Source organism: Natrix helvetica (assembly GCF_964273705.1).
Source record: "Natrix helvetica genome assembly, chromosome: 5".
Classification (NCBI taxonomy): domain Eukaryota; kingdom Metazoa; phylum Chordata; class Lepidosauria; order Squamata; family Natricidae; genus Natrix; species Natrix helvetica.
This window is the reverse complement of record NC_138551.1, coordinates 52479549-52501029: the sequence shown is the minus strand read 5'-3', so window position 1 is coordinate 52501029 and position 21481 is coordinate 52479549. Positions and strand designations below refer to the sequence as shown.

Below are 21481 nucleotides of genomic sequence, written 5' to 3'. Positions count from 1 at the left end.
CGGTGACAGGGAGATGCAGGAGGCCTACAAGGAAGGCTGACTATTCAATTGGCTTTTCTTCACAAATGGCAATTATGTGATACCCGGTTCCCCGTAACTTCCTCATCATGAGCTGCACACCAAGTCCCCAGATCACAATCACGTGACTACAGAGAGGCCATGGAGACCAGAATTTTGATTCACCATTTTTTCAGCCTGCCATAAAGAGTCACTGAATGAACGGATGTAAGTCGAAGGCAATCTGTATTAGGAAAACATGCACAAGATTGTGACATAGGTAGTGTATTAATATTTGCCTGATGAGAAAGAGGTGTCAGGATTTATTTTTAGTGAAGCTCATATATATAAAGCATAACAATTTGCTTAAGTAAGTAAGTAAGTAAACTTTTATTTATAAACCGCACCCTTTCCTAAATAGGACTCGGGGCGGTGTACAGACATATTAAAAACCATATAGATACAAAATATAAATGTGCATAAATATATAAACATATAAATGGAGGAGGTTAAAGGTACCTAGCAAACAACAAGGCTCAGAAAGTTTGCATATCCAGTTGAAAGTTTGCATATCCAGTTGAAAGTTTACCCACATTGTCACAACAGCTTTAATAATAAAGGTTATATAGAAATACTAATAACAGTTAAGAAAATTAAAATTTAAAATATTTAAAATAGAGTTTTACAGAAAAATCTTACCCGGCACTTAACAGTAGTCCCCGTGCTATACTTCTTCTCTGGTTGTTTCAATTTCACATCTGCAAGATGTAAATTGGGGACAAAGCCTTTGATACTCTCAGTGAACTTCACCTGCATGCCCAATGGCTTCAGATTCAGCACTTTTCCCTAAGAGTCAAAAATAGACAACAGGTAACTCAAAATCAAAATCAAGGCAAACAAATCATTCAACATTTCTTTTTTTCTTAAGCACATCAACAATTCATAACTCGCTTAGTGGAAATCATAGTGATATTTATATACCTCCCCTAATAGATCTATGAAATAAACGTAACAGAACAAAATAACACTATTTTACTAGAGTTATACAAAGTTTGGACTCAAATACTGTATATATACCAAAAAATGTTAATATTCTTTCAGAAGTACTTGAATAACATTTTCAGTCTGAAATTTGTTTAGTTATGATAACTGATTCACAGAAAATATAGAAACAAATTTGTTTTCTTATTGAACTTACTTCCAGCACTTGTGCAGGATGTATATCATGATATCTCAGAAATGGAGCGTTAACAATATGTCTACAAGCATTAAAGGAAAGAAAATAATTATTTTTGGTGTGAAAAAATAAACAGGATGAAGCTGACTAAATTTTACAATATGCTGTAGAAAGTTGATATGATGATTTGATCAAGTTGGCTTCAAATTAACTATCTAAATCTACAGGAAATTAATATTACTCATCTAATAACAGCTGCTTCAGAGCGTAAAAATTCCAACCCAACATACACTATATTGCCAAAAGTATTCGCTCACCCATCCACATAATCAAGACTCAGTTGTGAATGAATACTTTTGGCAACATAGTGTATGTTCCATATGTTCTCTTTTTCTTTTGCTCTTTGTGCCCCCACCATTGCCTCCTGGAAGACGAAAAATGGCATTATTAACTATGATAAGCCTTCTGCAACTGTGTTCTATAGTGGTGAAAATGATTTATTACAGTATTACAACCATCTTTATTCCAAATGTTATACTAATAAATTGCTTACAGGTAACATAATTTTTCTCATGTAAACAGCAAAACTGGGATATTTGTATCAAAATAAAGAAACACAATAATTTGTGAGTCACTTTGCTAGTCTTTTTCAGCATTCTACCAAACTGGTGGTTCTTGAATTAAAATACAAAGGTTCAAAATACATAAAATTGATTTAAAATAAGAATGTATAGTTATAGCTAGTGAAGTCTGCATAAGTATCTATCTATGTATTTCTTTTCGAAAGCAATGGGAGTTCAGCACTCAAGGGAACTGAAATGTATCAGATATTTATGAGTTCTTCCTGCCTTGGTTAGTGTCAGAAATGGACATACATTTAGACTATGTTCAGAACTTAAAACACTGATCCATACAAACAAAATATATGAAATGAGACAAGAACCTTACTCTTTGAGAGACACCACGATCATGTCATCTATCAAGCTGTAGTCAATAATTCGGCATGTATGTTTACTTCCAGGCTTAAACACCTCACTTTTGAAAGATTTGGAAGTCTTTGGAAGATACTTTATCTATAAACATATTATAAAGATTAGATCAATTTCTAGTATACCATCAACCCTACTATAAACACAAAAGAAATGATGTCTTAGATGCTTGGCCAGATTCAAAAACTCCATATTCACTTTATTTAAATCAACATATATCTTAAGGATTGTGGAATAAAATGAACAACAAAACATAATGAAAATCTTATAACGCACGTAACAATAATATTTATTCCATATTAAAATTTCCCTATCTAAACCAGGTGTCTAAACTGCAACAGAGGAGGGGGAAAAATGGTGTGATGCTGAAAAAATGAGGGCACCAAACTCCTGGGAGGGTCAAAAGACCATGGTGAAGAATATACCTATGAAAGGACACTCTCTCCTTTTATTAAAAGGTAGCCTCATTACCATTGGCGGTTTCATTCCCTCCAAATGCAGAAAAGAAAACCAGTCCATGCAAAAGCATGTCCATTGCTTTGTACATGCACAGTAACAACAACACTAAAAGGCCCAAAGTGCAGAAACATAAAGACTTTCATGTGTATGCAGAATTCTTGTTCTGTTTGACAAGTGTGGAAACATGATATCTGAACAAGCCACAGACAACAGAACCACTGTGGAACGTTTATAGTCATTATTATCCATTTCTTAAATCTACATCTCATCTTTTCTCCAGAAGGCTCAAGATGAGTTACAAGTCAGTGATCCTTCATTTTAGTTCCTATCAATAGGCTGGAGCAAGAGAAGGGACTGATGAAAATCATCCAGTGAATGTCCATACTGAGGCTGCTTTAGGATCTAAGTCTCCCAAATCCTGATCTAGTATCTTGACTATTAACCATAGTGGATCTCAGTTTGGTCTTTAAAGATACACCAAGGTTTTAAACAACTGAGAAACCAATAAACCAGTTTATTTTAAAGGATGCTTCATTATTATGAATGAATGATTATGCAGAAGAAAATTGAAAAAGTTTTCACTAACTTTGGGAGGAGGGGGGTCAAAACCCATGAAATTCAGGACTATATCACCATAATCTGATGGCAAATTATGTTATGATTAGTGGAATCCAAGCGCTCTATTTCTGTTCTACGGATTTCACTGTACAAGTACTTAAAGAAATAATGAAATACATTTAGCAATGACTCATTAATGGATAAAATGACTGCTAGAAGCTGAAGTCTTCCAGCCAGTTAAGAAGATAACTGCATTTCCCTGTCAATGGTTTTTGACTAATGAGACTTCTAAGCAAAGAAAATGAATGCAAGCTGAAGCTACCATCATGTCACTTACATGTGAAAAAGCATGACTGCCATCATCCAGTATGAAAACAGCACCAATGTTTTTGAGAAACATCTCTACTTTTGAGTCCGTCACTACCACACCAATCCGATCATTGGAAAGTTGGCCAAGCTGGATGCCAGGCTGAAGGAAAACTGGGCGCAAAGAAAGGCGAATTGCCTTGGAGGCAGGATTATTTGAAAGAATACAGGCTTTCACCTGGAAAGAGGAAAAGCAAAAGAAAGTATTTTAATTCCATTTACTATTTACTACAAGATATCGGTTTGTGGAGGAATATAGAAAAATATTTTTATATATATTTACAAGTTGTCAGAAAGTAGTAAAGATATTAAAAATCTTGACCCAGGTGATTTCATGGGTACATCTATACAGTCTTTTTTACAAGTGACGAAGAAGTATTAACTATTTCTAAGTAGTTTATCAATTTGTCAGACTAACTTGGTAGTCTACCAACCAAGTATTAACCAACCCTATGCCCACTGAGTTTCTATGCTTATACAAGGATGGATAAATGCTGCCACTTTCTAAGATCATTAAGAATATCACTTTTACTTTTTAAAAAATTCTAGAATCCAGGAATATCAAGAACTACTATTTAGAAATGCACTAATTCATTTACATTTTCATCATAGTTTAAACATAGTTGCTTACCAACTTACCATCTGATTTGGTGATAAATGTCCTGTTTTTAGAGAGTTTGTGTGCATGAAATCCACAATTCCAGTAAAGGAAGAGAGAAAACTTAGAGAAATTCCAGAAGAAGTCACCTGGAAAAAATGTAAAAGGAACAAAAATTCTTCTTGTGGATGGATTTCCTTAAAAGAACTGGAGGAAAAGAAAGACTTAACAAAACTTTCGAAGTATTTATTTTGACATTTTAGAACTTTCATATATTTGGCTTTATTAATTATTTTCTACCATGTTTGAATTAAATTAAATTTTGCATGCATTACTGAATATGTGAAATTATATATTCTTTAAAAGTCCAGCCGAAGATGAAAGCTAGTAGCATGTATGTATATTTGCCAACAAAAATATTTTATTTTGTAATTATCCTTATAGTATACTGGATTTTTAATGGGAAAAGGAGCAATTGATATATAAGATAATACAATGAAATACCTTCCTGGCCATAGTTGCCACCTGCTCTTTGAAGACGAGCTGTGAATCTAGGACCAATTGCAAACTGGGTCCTAGTTCCTTCTAGAACTAAAATTGAAAAATCCCAAGAGAGAAATGGCCCATGACTTCCCAGCCATTCAGATTAGCTAGAATTGATCCTGGGTTGCTCCTTCTCATCGAGACCCCAACATCCTCACACTATTACAATAGAATCTTGACAGATTCACTTAGTAGGCCTGGATCAAGACATTTAATTGTATCATCAGCAGATCCTTGATCTCATGATGAGGGATGAACTTGTCCAACAGTTTTAAGTAGATATTAAATAGGAATACTGAGAGGATCAAGTCTTGTGGGAGTTCACAGTTCAGGTGGCTTAGTTTCAATCACTCCTCCTAAACCAATAGGGAATGGAACTGGGCTTCGGGAAAGGAGGAGAATCAGCATTCTTGCTACTCTTGATTCTGGGAAGCAAATGAGATACACTTGGAAACTCCCCCTCACTTTGAAGGAAATGAAATTAATATAGAATTGCTGCTTAACAAATTGAAGAAGGGGGGCTTATAAAATTCAGTATCTGCCTACATACTTTCCAAAATGATTTTGAATCTAGAAGAATGAAAATTGCAATCAAGCAGTTATCTGCTATATAGACTCTTGGATTAATAGATCAAAAACTGGTTCTTAACTTCAATATGGATGAACTATGCCTACTATAAATACATTTTTTAAAAATCTATGCCTATAGACAATGGAGAAATGTTTTTACCTCCTGAACCTGGGCTTTCACCACTAGCCCAGGTAGCAAGTTGGCAAGTGACCAGTTTTGTTTCTCTGTGGCAATGGCTGAAGCAACCTCAGACTGATTGATGGATATGCGGATTATTCTTCCACCATTCTTTACTTCTTCAATAAGGCAGTTCAGATATTGCCCTATCATCAGTTCAGTCCCTATAAATCCAGCGTACAAAATAAAATCTCTCCTCAGTAATTATTTGCTATAACATTTCTGTTATTATCATGCTTTTCAGCACTTGCTATTTCATAGATTCACCAATTTCATCACGAGTGATAAAATGTTTAAATAACCAAAAAACAAACAAGCATCTCATTAAAAAACCTAGAAAGGTTGGTCAAATATGGAAAATAGTTATTGTACATTGATTTAAATACACACATACACAGACACACAGGCACACAGAACTTTGTAATGGTTTTTGTCACTATTCATTTTCATAGCTAAGCTTTCATAATCCTTAGACTTACCTACTTCCTCCTCCCCCCCCTCCCCAATGCTACACTCAAAACAATTATAAAAAGTGTTACCTTTGGCGAGTGATTGCAGATAACCCTGAGCTTTCTGCCGAGGAAGAAATGCTTTTGTTCCAGGAATACCTATATCAATAAGGTAACCATGGTCCTCTATACTAGATAAGCATCCAGAGAGTAGCTGCTCAAAGAAAAAAATGTTGAATTAAAGATATATGAAGAACTATATAGAGTTATTCATAGTGCTCTTTGTCCCCTATCTTTCATTTACTAAGTTTGCACTGAAAAGGAAAAAAAGCCATTGACTTTCACAAGACCTTCATTGCTAATTGCCCAAATCTTAATGGAGTTTAAAAGACTGTCATTGTATTATACAACAAAAGTGCCATTGGGATCCTTCTGACTCAATGGGTAACACAATGAGCATGCCTAGCAACAAATACCTCTGTGTCTGTGTCTGTCTATCTATTTATCTACCTACCCAGCTATATCCAAGATATATTCTCACACACAGAGAGAGAGACAGACAGAATGCAGCAGTTACAGGTAATCCTGGATTTACAATCAATTGTTTAATTTTAAAGGCTGTTCAGAGTCACAATGGCCTTGGGATGGGTACTTTAATGCACCCATTTAAGAACTGAAGTGATGGCAAGAAATGTCATAAAATGGGGCAAACCTCACGTAGCAAATGTCTCACTTAGCAACAGAAATTTGGGGCCCAATTGTGGTCATAAGTTGAGGAGTAGCCATATTCAAGACAAATCCATTTTATAACAGCAACTTTTAAGTATCTGTGTGAGGTTGAGGCCATTCCCATGAAAGCTATTTCTTAGATGTTATGTGTGACACTTGTTCATTGCCTTATAAACTTGTTTGTATATTTCAGCATTTTAAACCAATATGTACTGTCTTTAATGCTTTCCCTGAATTTTCCTATAAAGCTCTACAGGTAAAAATGTTATTTTGGAATTTGACTTTTTTTTCTAACCCACCTTTGTTTCCTTTAATTGCACTGCTGTCATTTGTAACCACTCTTTTGCTTACAGTTTAACAAAAATGTTTTTTTTCCCTATCTGTCTCAAACAATTTGGGAATATGAAAAATAAGATGAGGAAAAACTTGAGTTACTTACCATGCCTTCTTTCAAAACTGTAGGATTCAAACCTTTGTTGACATCTTTTGGATTAATGGTTAAGTGTATCTTTTGATGTCCCATAGCATTCTTCTCCGTGCCTACCACAGCACATCTCACCAACATTCCTGGAGGGAACAAGTCTGAGAGAGAATTCAGTTCCTGCAAAAAAAAAAAGTCAAGAGGGAGTAGAAAAAATAAGAAAAGAAACGTGGCAAGGTGTTTTCTAGCTTTCACAACAAGTAACATAACACTCTCCCCTCCCCCGAGTATATTCAGTAAATTGAATGTATTTTGACATTCTAGCAAATGGTGTTACAGGCTGGACTCATAGCAAAATATATCACAATTAAGATTAAGTTCAAGAATGGTACGTATGTGCTAATTCCAATGGCTGTCTTCAACAAACATCCATATCTATGTGTTCAAGACCTGGACTTAGCAGATCCAAATGTGGTTTGATTAAAAGCAAAGGAAATTACAAGGCAACTATGAAAGCCTGCTTTGTTGATCTTCATAGATTTCATCTATCAATTCATCATCTTACCTCCACAGGCTCATCAGTGGCCACCTGCTTATTTAGCAGTTCACTATAGGCATCACATAGGCACGTTATTTTCACAAACCCAGTAAGACCATTTGGTAAGCTGATCACCAGATCAAATTGATTACTCTTTTTCACACATCCTAACAGCAGTGTTCCTTCTGTAAGAGACTGTTGAAGACAAACAAACACTAATAAGCAACAATCACAGATATACTTTTACATAGGTTTGCACACTAAGCTTCTGTTAGTATGGATAATATATGAATTTAAGGAGATGCAACAAAGCACCCAGAAAAAATCCAGTTAGGTGGAAAGGAAACCAAATCACCATTTCAAGATCAAAGATCTGTAACTTGTTTTATGCTGAGAGCTTATACTGATCTTGAGTATACATAATCAAACTTTGGCTGGATTCAAACATCTGTCTTTCTACCAACATGTGGTTTATTTGTGTCCTTGGTAGCTTGTGCAAATCTAACTAACTGATGTTCATTTAATTATTGTGCCATGTCAACAGGGCTTTTTTTTATCATGGTGACACATCATCTAATAGAATCAATTGGGATAGTCAAGTAGAATTGTACGTCACACCACAACAAATAAATTACAGTACAAATTACCAACCAACCTCTGCTGACAAAAGTTCAAAATCTTTAATACTGTTTTTTGAAACAGCTTTCTTCTCAGACTTAAGTTTTTTTGGCTCCTTTTGATCTTCATGTTTTTTCTTTCTTTTCCGAGTTACTTCTTCATGTTGAGTCTAAAATAGATTACATAAAAATACAAAAGTTGCTTCCCCAATTCTATAGAGATTAGTAACTGGGAGAGGAAAGCAACATATCAATTCAAAGTTCAGGAAATGAAATAGAAAAAAAGTTAAAAGATGATGGCTGGTTTCCACAAAATTCAGCACAATATTATCAAAATGTATCACTGGAGACTTGGGCTATAAATAATATATTATCTTCTACATTGTAGAAGCAAAGCTATGTCAAAATATGGTAACCAAAAATTTCATGAAGTGAGCTGCAGTTCATGAAATCTTATGCATCATAATAAAATCCGTTAGCCTAAAGGTGCTGCCAACTCTTTTTGATTTTTATCTCCTACATACAGAGAAGTTGGAAACATTCATCTCCATGTTTAATTAATCATAACTTATCAATATAAAATGAGAAACTATGGTTAACTAAACATGGATTTTCTAGTTAACCTAAAATGATTTATTTATTTATTTATTATTATGAATGAATAATTGAATGAATGAAGTTTAAAAGCTGCTGAATTCCAAAATACTCTGGGTGACTTACAAAATTAAAAAACAGTAAATTAGAACAGTAAAAACACAAACTATGTGTATTCAGGGAAAAACAACCCATAATCAATTAGAATTTATTTATTAATTAAATGTATATGCCGCCCATCTCAGTATCCAAAGTAACTCTGGACCAACTGGAGAATTCTACAGGGATGTGGCATCTATCCTAATCCAAAAGGGATGGGGAATAGTCAGACTTCCAAAAACATATTTTACATCATGGGATAGGAGCCATACAAATCCCTGGTTGCTTTGTTCCAGCAAGCAGGTGTTGTGAGAGAGAATGTATGTTTTCTGGGTTGCAATAAATGACATTGCTTAATTAAAGAGACTGTAACATACACACTCTGTCCCTGAACTATCCAATGCACTCTAGATCAGAAATTATCTTGGTTCATTTTAGTAAGGCATAGCTTAAATCAACTAATTTTACCTGATCTATACACAACAGTTAATTTAACTAGGAAGTATAGGCTTCTGGCTGCCTCCTCTTATACAAGGCAGAAGAGGTAAGGTGAATGATTCAATGTAAGACTGGAACAAGCTGAATTATGGGCCAAACTGGATTAAACTTGCTCTATAAACATGCTCAAACTGAACTTTTATACAGCGCAAACATAAAAGCTTCTACTACAAGATTTTATTAATTGGCAGGTATTACAGGAATCATCCAGGAATGAATACAAATGATATATGGTTGAAAACATAGCAATCTCCTTGGATTAAAGGTTATTTATATAAAATGTTATATCCCGTCCCATTAAAACACACAAACCGTTTAAGTGTGTGCTGCAGCTACCAAGCCAACATAGTCCAAAGCTGCATCAACAGAGGGATAGCATCAAGATTAGAGGAAATGATACTATTGCTCTATATTATACTAGTGATTTGGAATACTTCATCCAGTTCTAGTAACCAAGATTTTAAAAAGATGCTGAGGCCCTAGAAAGAGTGCAGAGAACAGCAACAAAAATGATAAGGGGTGTGATGAATGTTAAGGGAACAAGGTATGTTTTACCCCAGGGGTTCCAAACCGGGGTGCGAGACGATATTCCAGGGGGTACCAAAACTTCGGTTTAGAAGTTTCAAAATTATAATGTATACGTATAATTATATGCACATTGTTTATTTTGTTAAGGGGTGCGAGAATATATCAGAAGCATTCTAGGGGTACAAGGTATAGAAAAGGTTGGGACCCCCTGCTTTAGCCTAAGAGAAGGCTCAGGGGAGACATGACAGCAATCTGTAACAGGGAAGAGGGCATTCATTTAATCTTCATAGCACCTGAGGGCAGGACAAGAAGCAATGGGTGGAAGTTCATTAGAAGGGGATTCAATCTCAAAATAAAGAAAAATTTCCTGAAAGTGGCAACGATTAATCTATGGAAAAGCTTGCTTGATGGAGTTGCGGGAACTCATCATTGGAGGTTTTCAAGAAAAGACTGGGCAACCATTTGTCTGGTATGATATAAGAAGGCGGGGGATTGGACTAGACCTCCAAAATGCCATCCAGCCCTATGAGTCTAAGAAAGTCAAGGAATAAGGCAATTTATATCAGTCACAAAAGTACTGTAGTTGGGAGGAGTCAACAGTCTGAGACAATAGAAGTTAAATGTTCCTAATTTGCATACCTTGAATAAATTGTCATCTACCGTTGGTTGTCTGACTGTTTTTTCTTCCTGTCCTTTCTTCTGTGCACCACCTCTTGGAAAATTCTCCTCCACAGATGACATGGTTGTCTTTCTTTATGAAAAGAAACTAAACTATTAGAGTTTATAAATCATTAGGATAAAATCATACAACATAAGTATTATTTCATTTTAGGAATGAGATGACAGACATTAAATCATAAGAATATATAATATTTGACTCATTTTATTAAATTATTAGCTCTTTAGCCATTCTAACAGTGTCAAAAATTGGAATCATCCAAATATATATATGATACCCATGTCATCGTCTGGGTAAGTTAAGTGGGTAATGATGGGAAGTTCAAAACAACCAAAAGATATGAGATAAGGGAAGGCCAATGAATTCTGGGACACTGATAATCAATATTCATTCTTTATCAATAATTAAGTCCTGGGCCAGAGGGATCATAGACATTTTAATTGACTGCATCATACAAATATTCTAAAACTGAACTGTTTTAGCAGAGGTTGACTATTTTCAGTTCTTTTTTCAGTGAGCTATAGTTTCACAATGGCTAGTTGTCAAAATTAACAGATGATTTTTCTATGACTTATTAAACTAAAGCTTTTCAAGTTAGAATGGAAATAGTTTCAACTGAATAACTATTTATAGTCAATTATTGAATTCATATTGCAAAAGTAGTTGAAATGAGCTTTCTTAAAAGCTCATTTTCTTAATAACTTTCTTAAAAACAATATCCTGGAAATTCTGAAGAGTTAATCTACATCCTGAAATTGCTGGCACAGCATCACAGTGTCCCCTATTACTATTATCTACAGAATTAATAGTCCAATAAAAATAAATATGAATTTGTAAGAGAAGAAAAGTAAGTTATATCTTTGCTATGTGTCTGCTTCAAAGAAACTATTTTAACCTCAGCTTGCCTCTCAAACATTTAATTAGCTATTTTTATATCTCACTATCAGCATAAAACTGCAATAAAAACTGTTATTCTAAAATTAACAACATTTACTTTGGTTTGTTACTATATTTCTGAGCATTAAGTTACATTGTTATTATTTTCTTGTACAGATCTTTTTCAATCCAAAGCAAACCCCACTAAGCATTGTCTCCATGATTTGAAAAAATAAGTAAAAAACCTGGGATCCTGTTTTCAGCATATTACAGAAAACATTGAGCAAACACAATGTCTAAAGCACGTGGCATCTAAAACAAACATTCTGCAAAATGCTTTTATGCATTCCTATAAAAATATATGATTGGTTCACTGTTTGGAATGGTCTTTCAGGTACACGCTTAGTCTTATTCAAGTATTAAGGTAAAGGTTCCCCTCAGACATATGTGCTAGTCGTTCCCGACTCTAGAGGGTGGTTCAAAGTCGAAGAGCCAGCGCTGTCTGAAGACGTCTCTGTGGTCATGTGGCCGCCATGACTAAACACCGAAGGCGCACAGAACACTATTATGCATGTATTACCTGCTAGCTATTAGTTAATACTATCTATTGGCTACATATATTATCCATTAGTTATTATCATCAGAGAAGCAGAACACCAAATAAAGTCTGAAACAGAATAAATTGTTGGGCAGAATACAATTCAACCTTATAAAGTCACTCTTCTGCACAGGGTTGCAGGATTTTAAGAGGCCTAATTTTTTTGGTAAGGTACAGATTCTGGGCTCTTACTCATCTCTTTATTAATATTATTGATTCCTATAAAATTAGAAAACGTCTGTGCTTAGCTAAGTCTCCAAGTCTTTAATGGTTGCATAATAAGCTGAAACCAATACACAATTGGTTTTCCAAGAAAAAAAAACTTATAAATTGAATTCTACCCTTCTCACAATTGAAAAGGGCTGGAATTTTTAAAAAGATGTGCACACATTTGAAACTAGTACTGCAGCCATGGTGATGTTGAAGGCAGTTTCTTTTGTGCATGAGATTTTTTGATGCAGTTACCAAAGTAAAAGGGTGAAATTGGAATACAAACAGGAGCCACAATGAATGGCTGCAGTAAACATGATTTACAGGTACAGGTAATCCTCAATTTAGCCCCTAATTTATTTTGCTAAGGGAGACATTTTGCTAAATGACTTTTGCCCCATTGCATGGCCTGTCTTGCCACAGGTGTTAAGTGAATCATCGCAGTGGTTAAATTAGTAACGCAGTTGTCAGATGAATCTGGCTTCCCCATTGACTTTTGCTTGTCAGAAGGTCTCAAAAGATGATTATGCAAGGCATAGCAACTATAACTGAAGCTGGCAATGAGATGATGAAGGGATTTTTTTTCTTTTTGCTAGAGTGATTCTTCCCTACCTCCCCTCCCTTTCTTTATTTTTTTCTCTTTCTTTTTTTAAATATATTTCTTTTTTATATATATTTCTTTTTTTTGTTTGTTTTTTGGACATGGGACATACTTAATTTTTTATGTATTGATAGCTAGATAATAGAGACAGAAGTTAGAAGGGAAGAGATATTAAAAGATGATGTATTAAAGAGGAGAGTTGTTAAAGAAGGTGATGTTAAGTATTACTGTTATATCACTATGTTGTTATTATTATGAGATGAATACTAAAGCAAAGATGAATATGACTGTTTAAATGCAATTGTAACCCAGACCACCCACTGTTTCATGAAAGTTGGATTGAATGTAATATAAATGAAATAAATAAAACTTGGGGGGAAAAGATGATGATGTGACTCTGGGACAACACAACCGTCATACATGAGTCAGTTGCCAAGTGTCTGAATTTTTGATCACTTGACTATGGGGATGCTGCAATGGTCATAAGTGTGAAAAGGGTCCTCAGTCATTTTCCCCCCAGTGCCGTTGTAACTTTGAACAGTCACTAAATGGACTAGTGTAAGTCGAGAACTAGCTGTACCACCAGTAAGGGTATCTTCACAATAAGCAGAACTAAAGTGGAAAAGGGGACCGTCGCTTTATCTTAAATGACTGGAGATTTTTTTCGTTCTTCACAACGTTTTATAAAATTATATTCTTCCAATGATGTATACAGAAGGCACTTTGCGGATACAAAAAAAAAAACCCTGGAAAGCGATTATTTCAGCGGAGACGATAAATCCACTCCGCAACGCTTGAGGTCCACCCAAGTTCAACACGTGGAACTCACGCTGCTTTCTTCCTCCATTCCTAGTTCGGAAAGTAAGCCTTCCCTCTTTACGTCCTGCTCCATTCCTTCTCCCCGCCACTCGCCTTCTTCCAAAGAACCCATCTTACATTCCTCAGACTTACTTTTAAGGCATCAATCTCACGCTTGAAGAAGGGACACCATTTGCTCCTTGACCCGGAAGGGAAAACGATGCCGGAAACAAAAAAGGTAAAAGGAAGTGAAGCCGATTACTAAGTAACCATAGAGCCACGGCACTGATTTCCGTCACAGAAGGTAGGCGCTAGTAATTTGACGAGCATATTCTTTGGCCAATTATAAAAACCGGTCTTGGTCACAGTTCCGGTTTGGTTAGATAAAGTCCCTCCTCAGCGCATCGAAGATTGGTTAGGGAATTGGTTGGTCAATTGAATGACTCCATTTTGTACATGAAGGGCATTGAGTCGTTCATACCTTAGAGGAGGAGGAGGTAGCGGATAGAAAACGCGGTGGGTGCCGCCTTGTCTTGTTATTGGTATTTGTGAATAGTATTTCTCAGTCAGCATGCTTTGAAGTAAATTAAATTTTGTCTATTGCAATATATAAATAACTAGGGGTTGAATACCAATTTTGTTCTGCAATTACTTAAAAGATTATGCCTGCTTTTACAAACGTGGTTATTTTTATAGCATCCTTCTCAACCAGAGTCTTCCATTTGTTCTGTAATTACAATGTAGGGCAACGTGACAGTTGCCAACACTTTTGAAAAGCACCTGAAGGACAAAAAATGATTAGTAGGATCATTTTCTGCCTGATAAATAGGACTATGTACTGGGGCATGCAGAGCTACCCTATTTCCCTCAACCGGCATCCTGGAATTGTATAGTAATTTTTTGTTCTTGGGTAGTTAAATTAAATTTATGTTTGAGCAGTGCTGCCTGTCTATAGGAGGTGAACCGTCTCCTTCATATTTCAGATTTTATGTTCTTAAGTGGATATAAATTCAGGTGGAAAAGGAATCTACCTGTGCTCATCTAGATAGAAATGTAAAATACTTTGTAAGTGGTTTTCATATAATGGACTACTTTGCTTTAATTGTTGTACTGGATTGATTGATTTATACTCCCCAGTCCTATATTCCATTTCAAATCCTAAAAGGATGGAATATACTTCCATACTTTTCTATTCACTGTAATCGGGTACAGATGTGTTGAATGCTATGACATTTTTGTCCCTTATCAGGAGAAATGTCATGCACTTCAAAGTTCATAATTGATTAAAATGTGAATTGATCCTTAAATGGTTAATAGGATGTTGCTTTCTCTGTTTCTGGCTGAAAAATTTGGTGCTCTAAGAATACCTACAATATCCTTCTACCTATGCCAAAAACAACACTATTCCAGCCCTAGCAGAATACTCTCTTGTTACGTATTGTGCATTGTAGCTCCCTCTCCTAGTTGCATGCAGCTTTTTGTTTTACTGGATGTCTGGAAGTGTGGTTAGCCTAGCACTAGGAGAAGATTAAGCTAGGCTAGGTATCTTGATTGTCATAGGTTGCTTTTGAGGGTACTGAGAAACAAATTGGTCCATTGTAGAAAAAAACACCAAAGAAGTTAAAATTTGTACAGTCTTGTTTAGCACTAACAACTTGATAAAGGCTTCCAGAGGGAGGAACAAATCATTCTCTCCTAGAGAGAAAGTAGTTGAACTTCAACTGTAGAGGTGCCTGGAGGAAACATCTGGACACATTTCAGTCAGATTTTAGGTCACGGATGTCGAACAATAGTGTCACACGATGTATCATAGCATTTTTTTTACCTTTTTGGAGCCGGGGTGGTTGTGGCATGCGTGTGACGCATCTAGTCCGCAGGCCGCCAGTTTCACACCCCTATTTTAAGTCAACATTCAGTTTAAGAGAGAGCATTCATTGCATTATGTATAGGTTCTAGTCCTCCTGGCTTTGCTTGATCTCACAGTTGTTTTCAATACCATCCATCATAGTATTCTTTCACCTTATACCATCCATCATAATATTCTTTCACCTTATCATTAAGGGTTGGAGGACCTTATCATTAAGGGTTGGAGTGATCAACTCTAAAGCCTTAATTGATCATAGGGGGGATGCTGTAGGGCTCTATTTTCTCCCCAATCCTACTCAACATTTAAGTGAAACAGGTGGTTGACATCCTTCATCAGGTAACTGGTGATGTAATTCTCAACTATGATCAAATAAATGATGCTGTCAAGTTGCCAGGAGACTCTCCAAGACTGGATGGGGAAGAACAGATCCTAGCAAGACAGAGTACCATTGGGTTCCAAGATCTGTCAATTTCAATGAAATTCCATTGTTAAATCTAAGCAGGTGGAACTGGTTTACAATTCAGACTTCTCGTTGAATTCATAGTTTCTGCACAAAGAGCAGGTAGTATCTGTGACCAAGAGGGTCTTTGTATAGTTTTAGTTTTTGTGTAGCACTTTTTCTTGGAGTGAAAGGCATTACTGTTACTTATGCCTTAATAACTTCTCAACTGGACTATTGGAATGAGCTCGGTATGCAATTTGGGGCCTGCAGTGATTGAGTAGTGGTTGGTATCTCTAGACACACATGTAACACTTCTAACAGCCACATTGGCTACCTATTGGTTTCTGGGTGCAATTCAAAGCCACTCTGGCTCGCTGAGACTGAGGGTTAGTTTGTTGTTACCTTTAAAGTTTTCAATGTTTTGGGGCCTGTATCCGCAGGGCAGCCTTCTCCCAATAATATCTATCCACTTGATAGGATTCAACAGAGCAGGTCATTTATGTGTCTTAATAACATTTATTACTTTAGGGACTCTTCAGCATGTTTTCTCAGTGCCTGCCTCACTCATGGGAATAGCATTGCCCCTGTGTGTGATTGACCCCTTCCCACCTGGCTTCTAGAAAACTAATAAAAACGTGGTTGTTTCATCAAACCAGAGCTGCTGAACTATTTGTTTTCATGACTATTTGGATCTTTTATAAAGCTGGCTAACTAGAGAATTCACTCTACAAATATCAAAGTTAAAATGAAAAATATAATTAAAATAATGTATTAAATTAAAATATTGAGGCTCTGGCTTACTAAGTATGTTTTTAACTCCTCCTTTATTGTAATAAGAATAGGGATTGTTTCAACTCAAATAGCACTTTGTTCCTCAACTATGAACTTTGCCAAAGCAGAATTATCGGCAACAGATCTTCTAAAATATCTCTTGCCAATGAAGGTTTAGGAGTGAAAGGCAGATTATATGGGATGGTCATGTAAGCATCTTGGCCCTAAGCTATATAAGCCTTTATATACCATGTGAGTATTACTGGGAGTTGGGATAGCATATACAGCATATAAACCTTGAGTTGGACACAATAACCAGTAAGCTTTTTCATACATGGTAGAGGGTTATATGCCATCTTCAGGAGTTGATAATTTTACATCCCATTGCATTCTATGCTTGCTGCAATTTTCAAACTAGCTTGAACAGCTAAGGGACACACTGCAGTAATCACGCTTGAGATTCACCACCATATCAGATACTGAAGCTAAGTCTCTCTCCTTGTATGAAAGCCATTGGTTTATCAGCTAAAGGTGATAAAAGGCTCTGTTTGCTACTGGTGTCATTGCTAGTGTTGGATCCAGGAGGACCCCAACCTGTAAGCTTCTGATCTTCGGGAGAGAATGCAACCTGTCCATAACTGGTATTTCTTCTAGAATAAGTAATATTTATACCTGTTCATTTATTTGTATATTTGCTTCAGTCCTGGGCTACATATCCGTACATAAATTGTACGCCGCCCCGAGTCCCTTGGTGGAGAGGGTGCGGCATATAAAATGGATTAATAAATAAATAAATAAATAAAATCCATGTGGTCTTCTGTCAGACTACTTATTTGAGACAGAACTACAAGAAAGCAAGTATAGCTGCTCTGTAACTGTTAGCATATTAATTATTTTTTGTTTACTAGTTACCAGTAATTTTGTTATGCATTAGAAATTCATCAAATAAACAAAATTGTTTTAAATTAAAATTAATTTCAATTGCATCTAGATCAAGCAATAATGGCAGGACCAGATTCTGGATCACAACACCAATTTACAGGATTAAAGAAATACTTCAATAGCTATACAATAATAGGCAGAAGAAATGTAAGTATCTGCCATTATAATTTTACAGTATCCATTTGAAATTTTGCTTGAACTGACCTGTATGCATTCTGTCTTTAGTATGTGATACTTACATATGGAAGCCTTCTAGTGCTCTTCCTTGGATATAAAATGAGGAAACCTAAGGAAATTTCACACAAATAAGTAAGTGTCATAATTTGGTGTATAAACAATAAGTAAGTGTCATAATTTGGTGTAATAACCTCCATCTAGTAACACTGGACCTTAAAATCTAAAATAATCTCTAATATAGCTTTTTTCCTAATTTTCTCCTAACGTAGAGATTTTATGCAGCTTGCTTAAGAAAAGGGTTTAATTGCAGGTAGTTCTCATTTAGCAACCACAGTTGGAAGTGGTGACTTGGTTGCTAACTGATGCAGTCACAACATAAAAAATCATATGACGACAAATAGCTTACAGTGTTACTTTAGCTTTGCTTTGCTTTGCTTTACAGTATCAAAAGGATTTGACCCAAAACAATTGAGGGAGTCCAAAAGGTTTCCAGAATTTGCCTCACAGGCATGGAGAGTAAAATAGCAAATCTTGCAATTCTCTCCTTCCCCCCCCCCCCCCTGCCTTTTAGAATGCTCATTTTAGAATTATCATTGGGATAATTAGCAAGGGAATTAATGTTTGCATTTATATTTATTGGAGATGAAGAAATTTCAAGAGAATAAGCAGGCCCACAATGGGGAATACATATTGAAAGTAATGAACTGGCACCAGCTGTTTGCCTAGCTAGTTCCTGAGCTGCAAACAAAACCCAAAGGTGTGAATTGATTCAGGTCTAGTTAGTTACTGACAGCTTAGCTTGTTAATTTCTGGTTAGCCCTTTTTAATTACTTAGCACTTGGTTAGAGAAAAGCAGCTCAAAACAGCTCACTTGTTTAGCCTATCCTCTCTGAGGAGAGAAGGAAAAGAAGGAAAATGGGTCAAGCATAGGGCAACATTTACTAATCAGCAAACACATGACAAAGGGACATTGAGATCATAAAAGTGGGCTTTGATCACAAACTTTCTTTTTCCTCACTGTCATAACGTAAGATGATCACTGGCTGATGCAGATACTAAGCAAGGTCTACCTGTTTTAGGCTATTTTTAGTGAATGTACTGAAGCTTACCCTATTTTATTTTTAGTCTAATAATATATAATTCCATACTGTCAATTCTGTAATTCCTTACTTTCTGTCACTTCTGATATCCGTTAGTGAGCCTATTTTTATTTCTATGTAATGTCTACAGATAGCCCTTGTTTAGCAATTATAGTTGGGATTGCAATTTGCACACTAAGCACGATGATCACTAAGCAGAAGATCAAATGGCTTCAATGGGCTTACAGCCTTCCCATTTGGTTAAGTGGAGCCCCACAGTTGCTAAGCAAAACATTATATGAACACAAGTTACAGTTTTATTTCCACATTCTTTATTAACTTGCTTGCTGCAATGGTAATCCCATGACTATGAGATGTTGCAATGGTCTTAAATGTGAGGTTTGGTCACATAGCTTTTTCTTATAGTCATAACTTTGAATGGTGGTTAAACAAACGATGTTGATAAGCAAGGACTACCTGTACACCCATTTCCTCATTTCATAAAGAAGAATTGAGTCTTAAATAAAAGTTATGATAGATGATGTGTTGACTGAAGTTTCTTTTTTTTTCTTGGACAGGTTCTTATTGTTGGACCTTCCTTGTTGTATTGCTGTCTGAGTTGCAGAAGCAGTTCAGTAAATCATGAAAAATGACTATATTTGCCTTTCGTATCAATCCATGAGTGAAAACTGTCCAAAATTCTGGTGTATATATTATTAATTAAAGCCCTCTGAAGCTATATTGCCCATAAAGAAAAATAATTTTAAAGCATTGCAGTAAACCATCTGCTCCAAAATAAAAAGGTGACTCTTTAACATGAAAGCAAGATCACATCTCTGTCTTAACAATTTTGAGCACTGATTTATTTCACTGAAAAGTATTTTACTATTCTGCCTTTCTAAACAAACAGAATAGTCAAGGGAGGCACTATAAAATATATGGAAATAAAGCTAACATAGCACAATCTTTAAAAAAAGAACAAAGAATTCTTTAGAACAGTACATAAATGCCCATTAAAAAAATATATCTTAAGATTTTATTCTGAAGATCTTAGTGTATGGACAAGTTTATAATGAGAAAAACTAGGTTAAATATAGATTATTGGCCTTTGGGGGTTTAAAATGTTAAAATAGTGATTTTTGGCCTATAAAGTTTTATGTGCATCTGTACACATTAATGCATATACCCTGTGTCGTTCTCCATCTACCATATCCTGTGTACTTTTCTACAAGTAAAGGGAGATATCAAAAACTAGGCAAATGGTAAAATAATATCCTGTAATTATTTCCTATATTAATAAAAATTGGATTTGTAGTACTGGATTTTACACTAACTAATCATGTGATGTAATTTTAGGTGTTAACTTTTAATAAATAGCCAAACAGATTAGTATTTAAAAAGTGATACCCAGTGTCTGTCCCAAATAATCAAGTCTGTAAATCCCTATAATAGACAGCACAATTAACCAACCTTGGCTGTCCTAAAAATCTAAGCAGGTATTTGGCTTGAGACACTGGCCCAAAATCATCACCAAGCCTAAAGGAGGCCTAAAACTCACTTTTCTGGTTTCTAGGCCAGCATCTTCATGCCTACATCAGCCTGGGTGTACATGTATAAGAGACCATTAGGAAAGGCCAGAACCATAGACTTGGCAATTAAAGAACATCCTGGAAGATGGAAATAGTAAACCACATTTATATTGTTATCAGTAAAACTACATGGAGAATCCATTAGATAAAAAAATTGAGGGGGGAGGTTAGAATACAAAGGGAGGTCGTGTTTTCCTACACCTTATTCCTGCAATCAGTACTTTGAAAGTATATTGCATACAAGTACTAGCCCAAATCCATAAAGAACATGTTTACTCTTATTGGGTGCCATCAATCACAATTCAGTTTTATAATTTTTAAAAATGTTGAAAAATGTAAAGTCTTGAAAATGTATGCCCACTGTCCACTCCCTCTCTTAAATCATAGTCCAGCGTTACATGTGAATCACACCTAATTCTAACTGTTCTCTGATGTTCTACATAAATACCTTTTTAAATTATTCTACCCATCTGGAACTTAGATGCAGGAATATAGTTGACACTGCTTTCCTGTTTGTTTTAGGAGAAAAGGTTAACCAGTCACCGCAAAATTATTTAAAAGCATAAAGTTTCCCTAAAACAAATCTGTAGTAATAGAATATTTGTAGCTCAGGGTTGAACTGCTGGTCTTTGGTTCTTTCTGAGCTTGATGATTTTCTTACAGATGTGAAACACATTTTTGTTTCAATCCAGTGCTAAGTGCTGGCATCATACAATCCCAGAAATGTTAGCAATTTCCCCCCCACAAATTACATTATCTGAGAATTTTTTCACTATTTGCTGTATCATAACTTCTTTGAAATTGTAATTATGTACAGGTAATCTTCAGTTAATGACTACTCGTTCAGCAACCAAAATGGTCATGCTGAAAAGTATTTATCACTGGTTCTCAAAAGTTGTAGTCATTGCACCACCTGTGATCATATGACAATCATATGGTCATAT

The 21481-nt window shown here is 35.6% G+C and overlaps 1 protein-coding gene across 3 annotated transcripts in view; it reads right to left on the bottom strand.

Moving 5' to 3' along the window:
• The window catches only part of PDCD11 (programmed cell death 11), a 69776-nt gene that overhangs the window by 21475 nt on the left and 26820 nt on the right, over window positions 1–21481 (bottom strand). For 2 of the 3 annotated variants that reach the window (XM_081953709.1, XM_081953711.1), the window contains exons 1-12: window positions 13824–13973; window positions 10548–10659; window positions 8228–8359; window positions 7600–7767; window positions 7053–7214; window positions 5975–6098; window positions 5418–5599; window positions 4186–4293; window positions 3518–3724; window positions 2123–2247; window positions 1196–1256; window positions 697–843 (exon numbers count right to left, since the gene is read on the bottom strand). In XM_081953709.1, the coding sequence (XP_081809835.1) occupies window positions 697–843; window positions 1196–1256; window positions 2123–2247; window positions 3518–3724; window positions 4186–4293; window positions 5418–5599; window positions 5975–6098; window positions 7053–7214; window positions 7600–7767; window positions 8228–8359; window positions 10548–10649 (1518 nt within the window). In that variant the 5' untranslated portion in view covers window positions 10650–10659; window positions 13824–13973. Of the gene's footprint in view, window positions 1–696; window positions 844–1195; window positions 1257–2122; window positions 2248–3517; window positions 3725–4185; window positions 4294–5417; window positions 5600–5974; window positions 6099–7052; window positions 7215–7599; window positions 7768–8227; window positions 8360–10547; window positions 10660–13823; window positions 13974–21481 lie in introns of those variants that run through there. The other variant, XM_081953710.1, reaches the window with a different exon arrangement.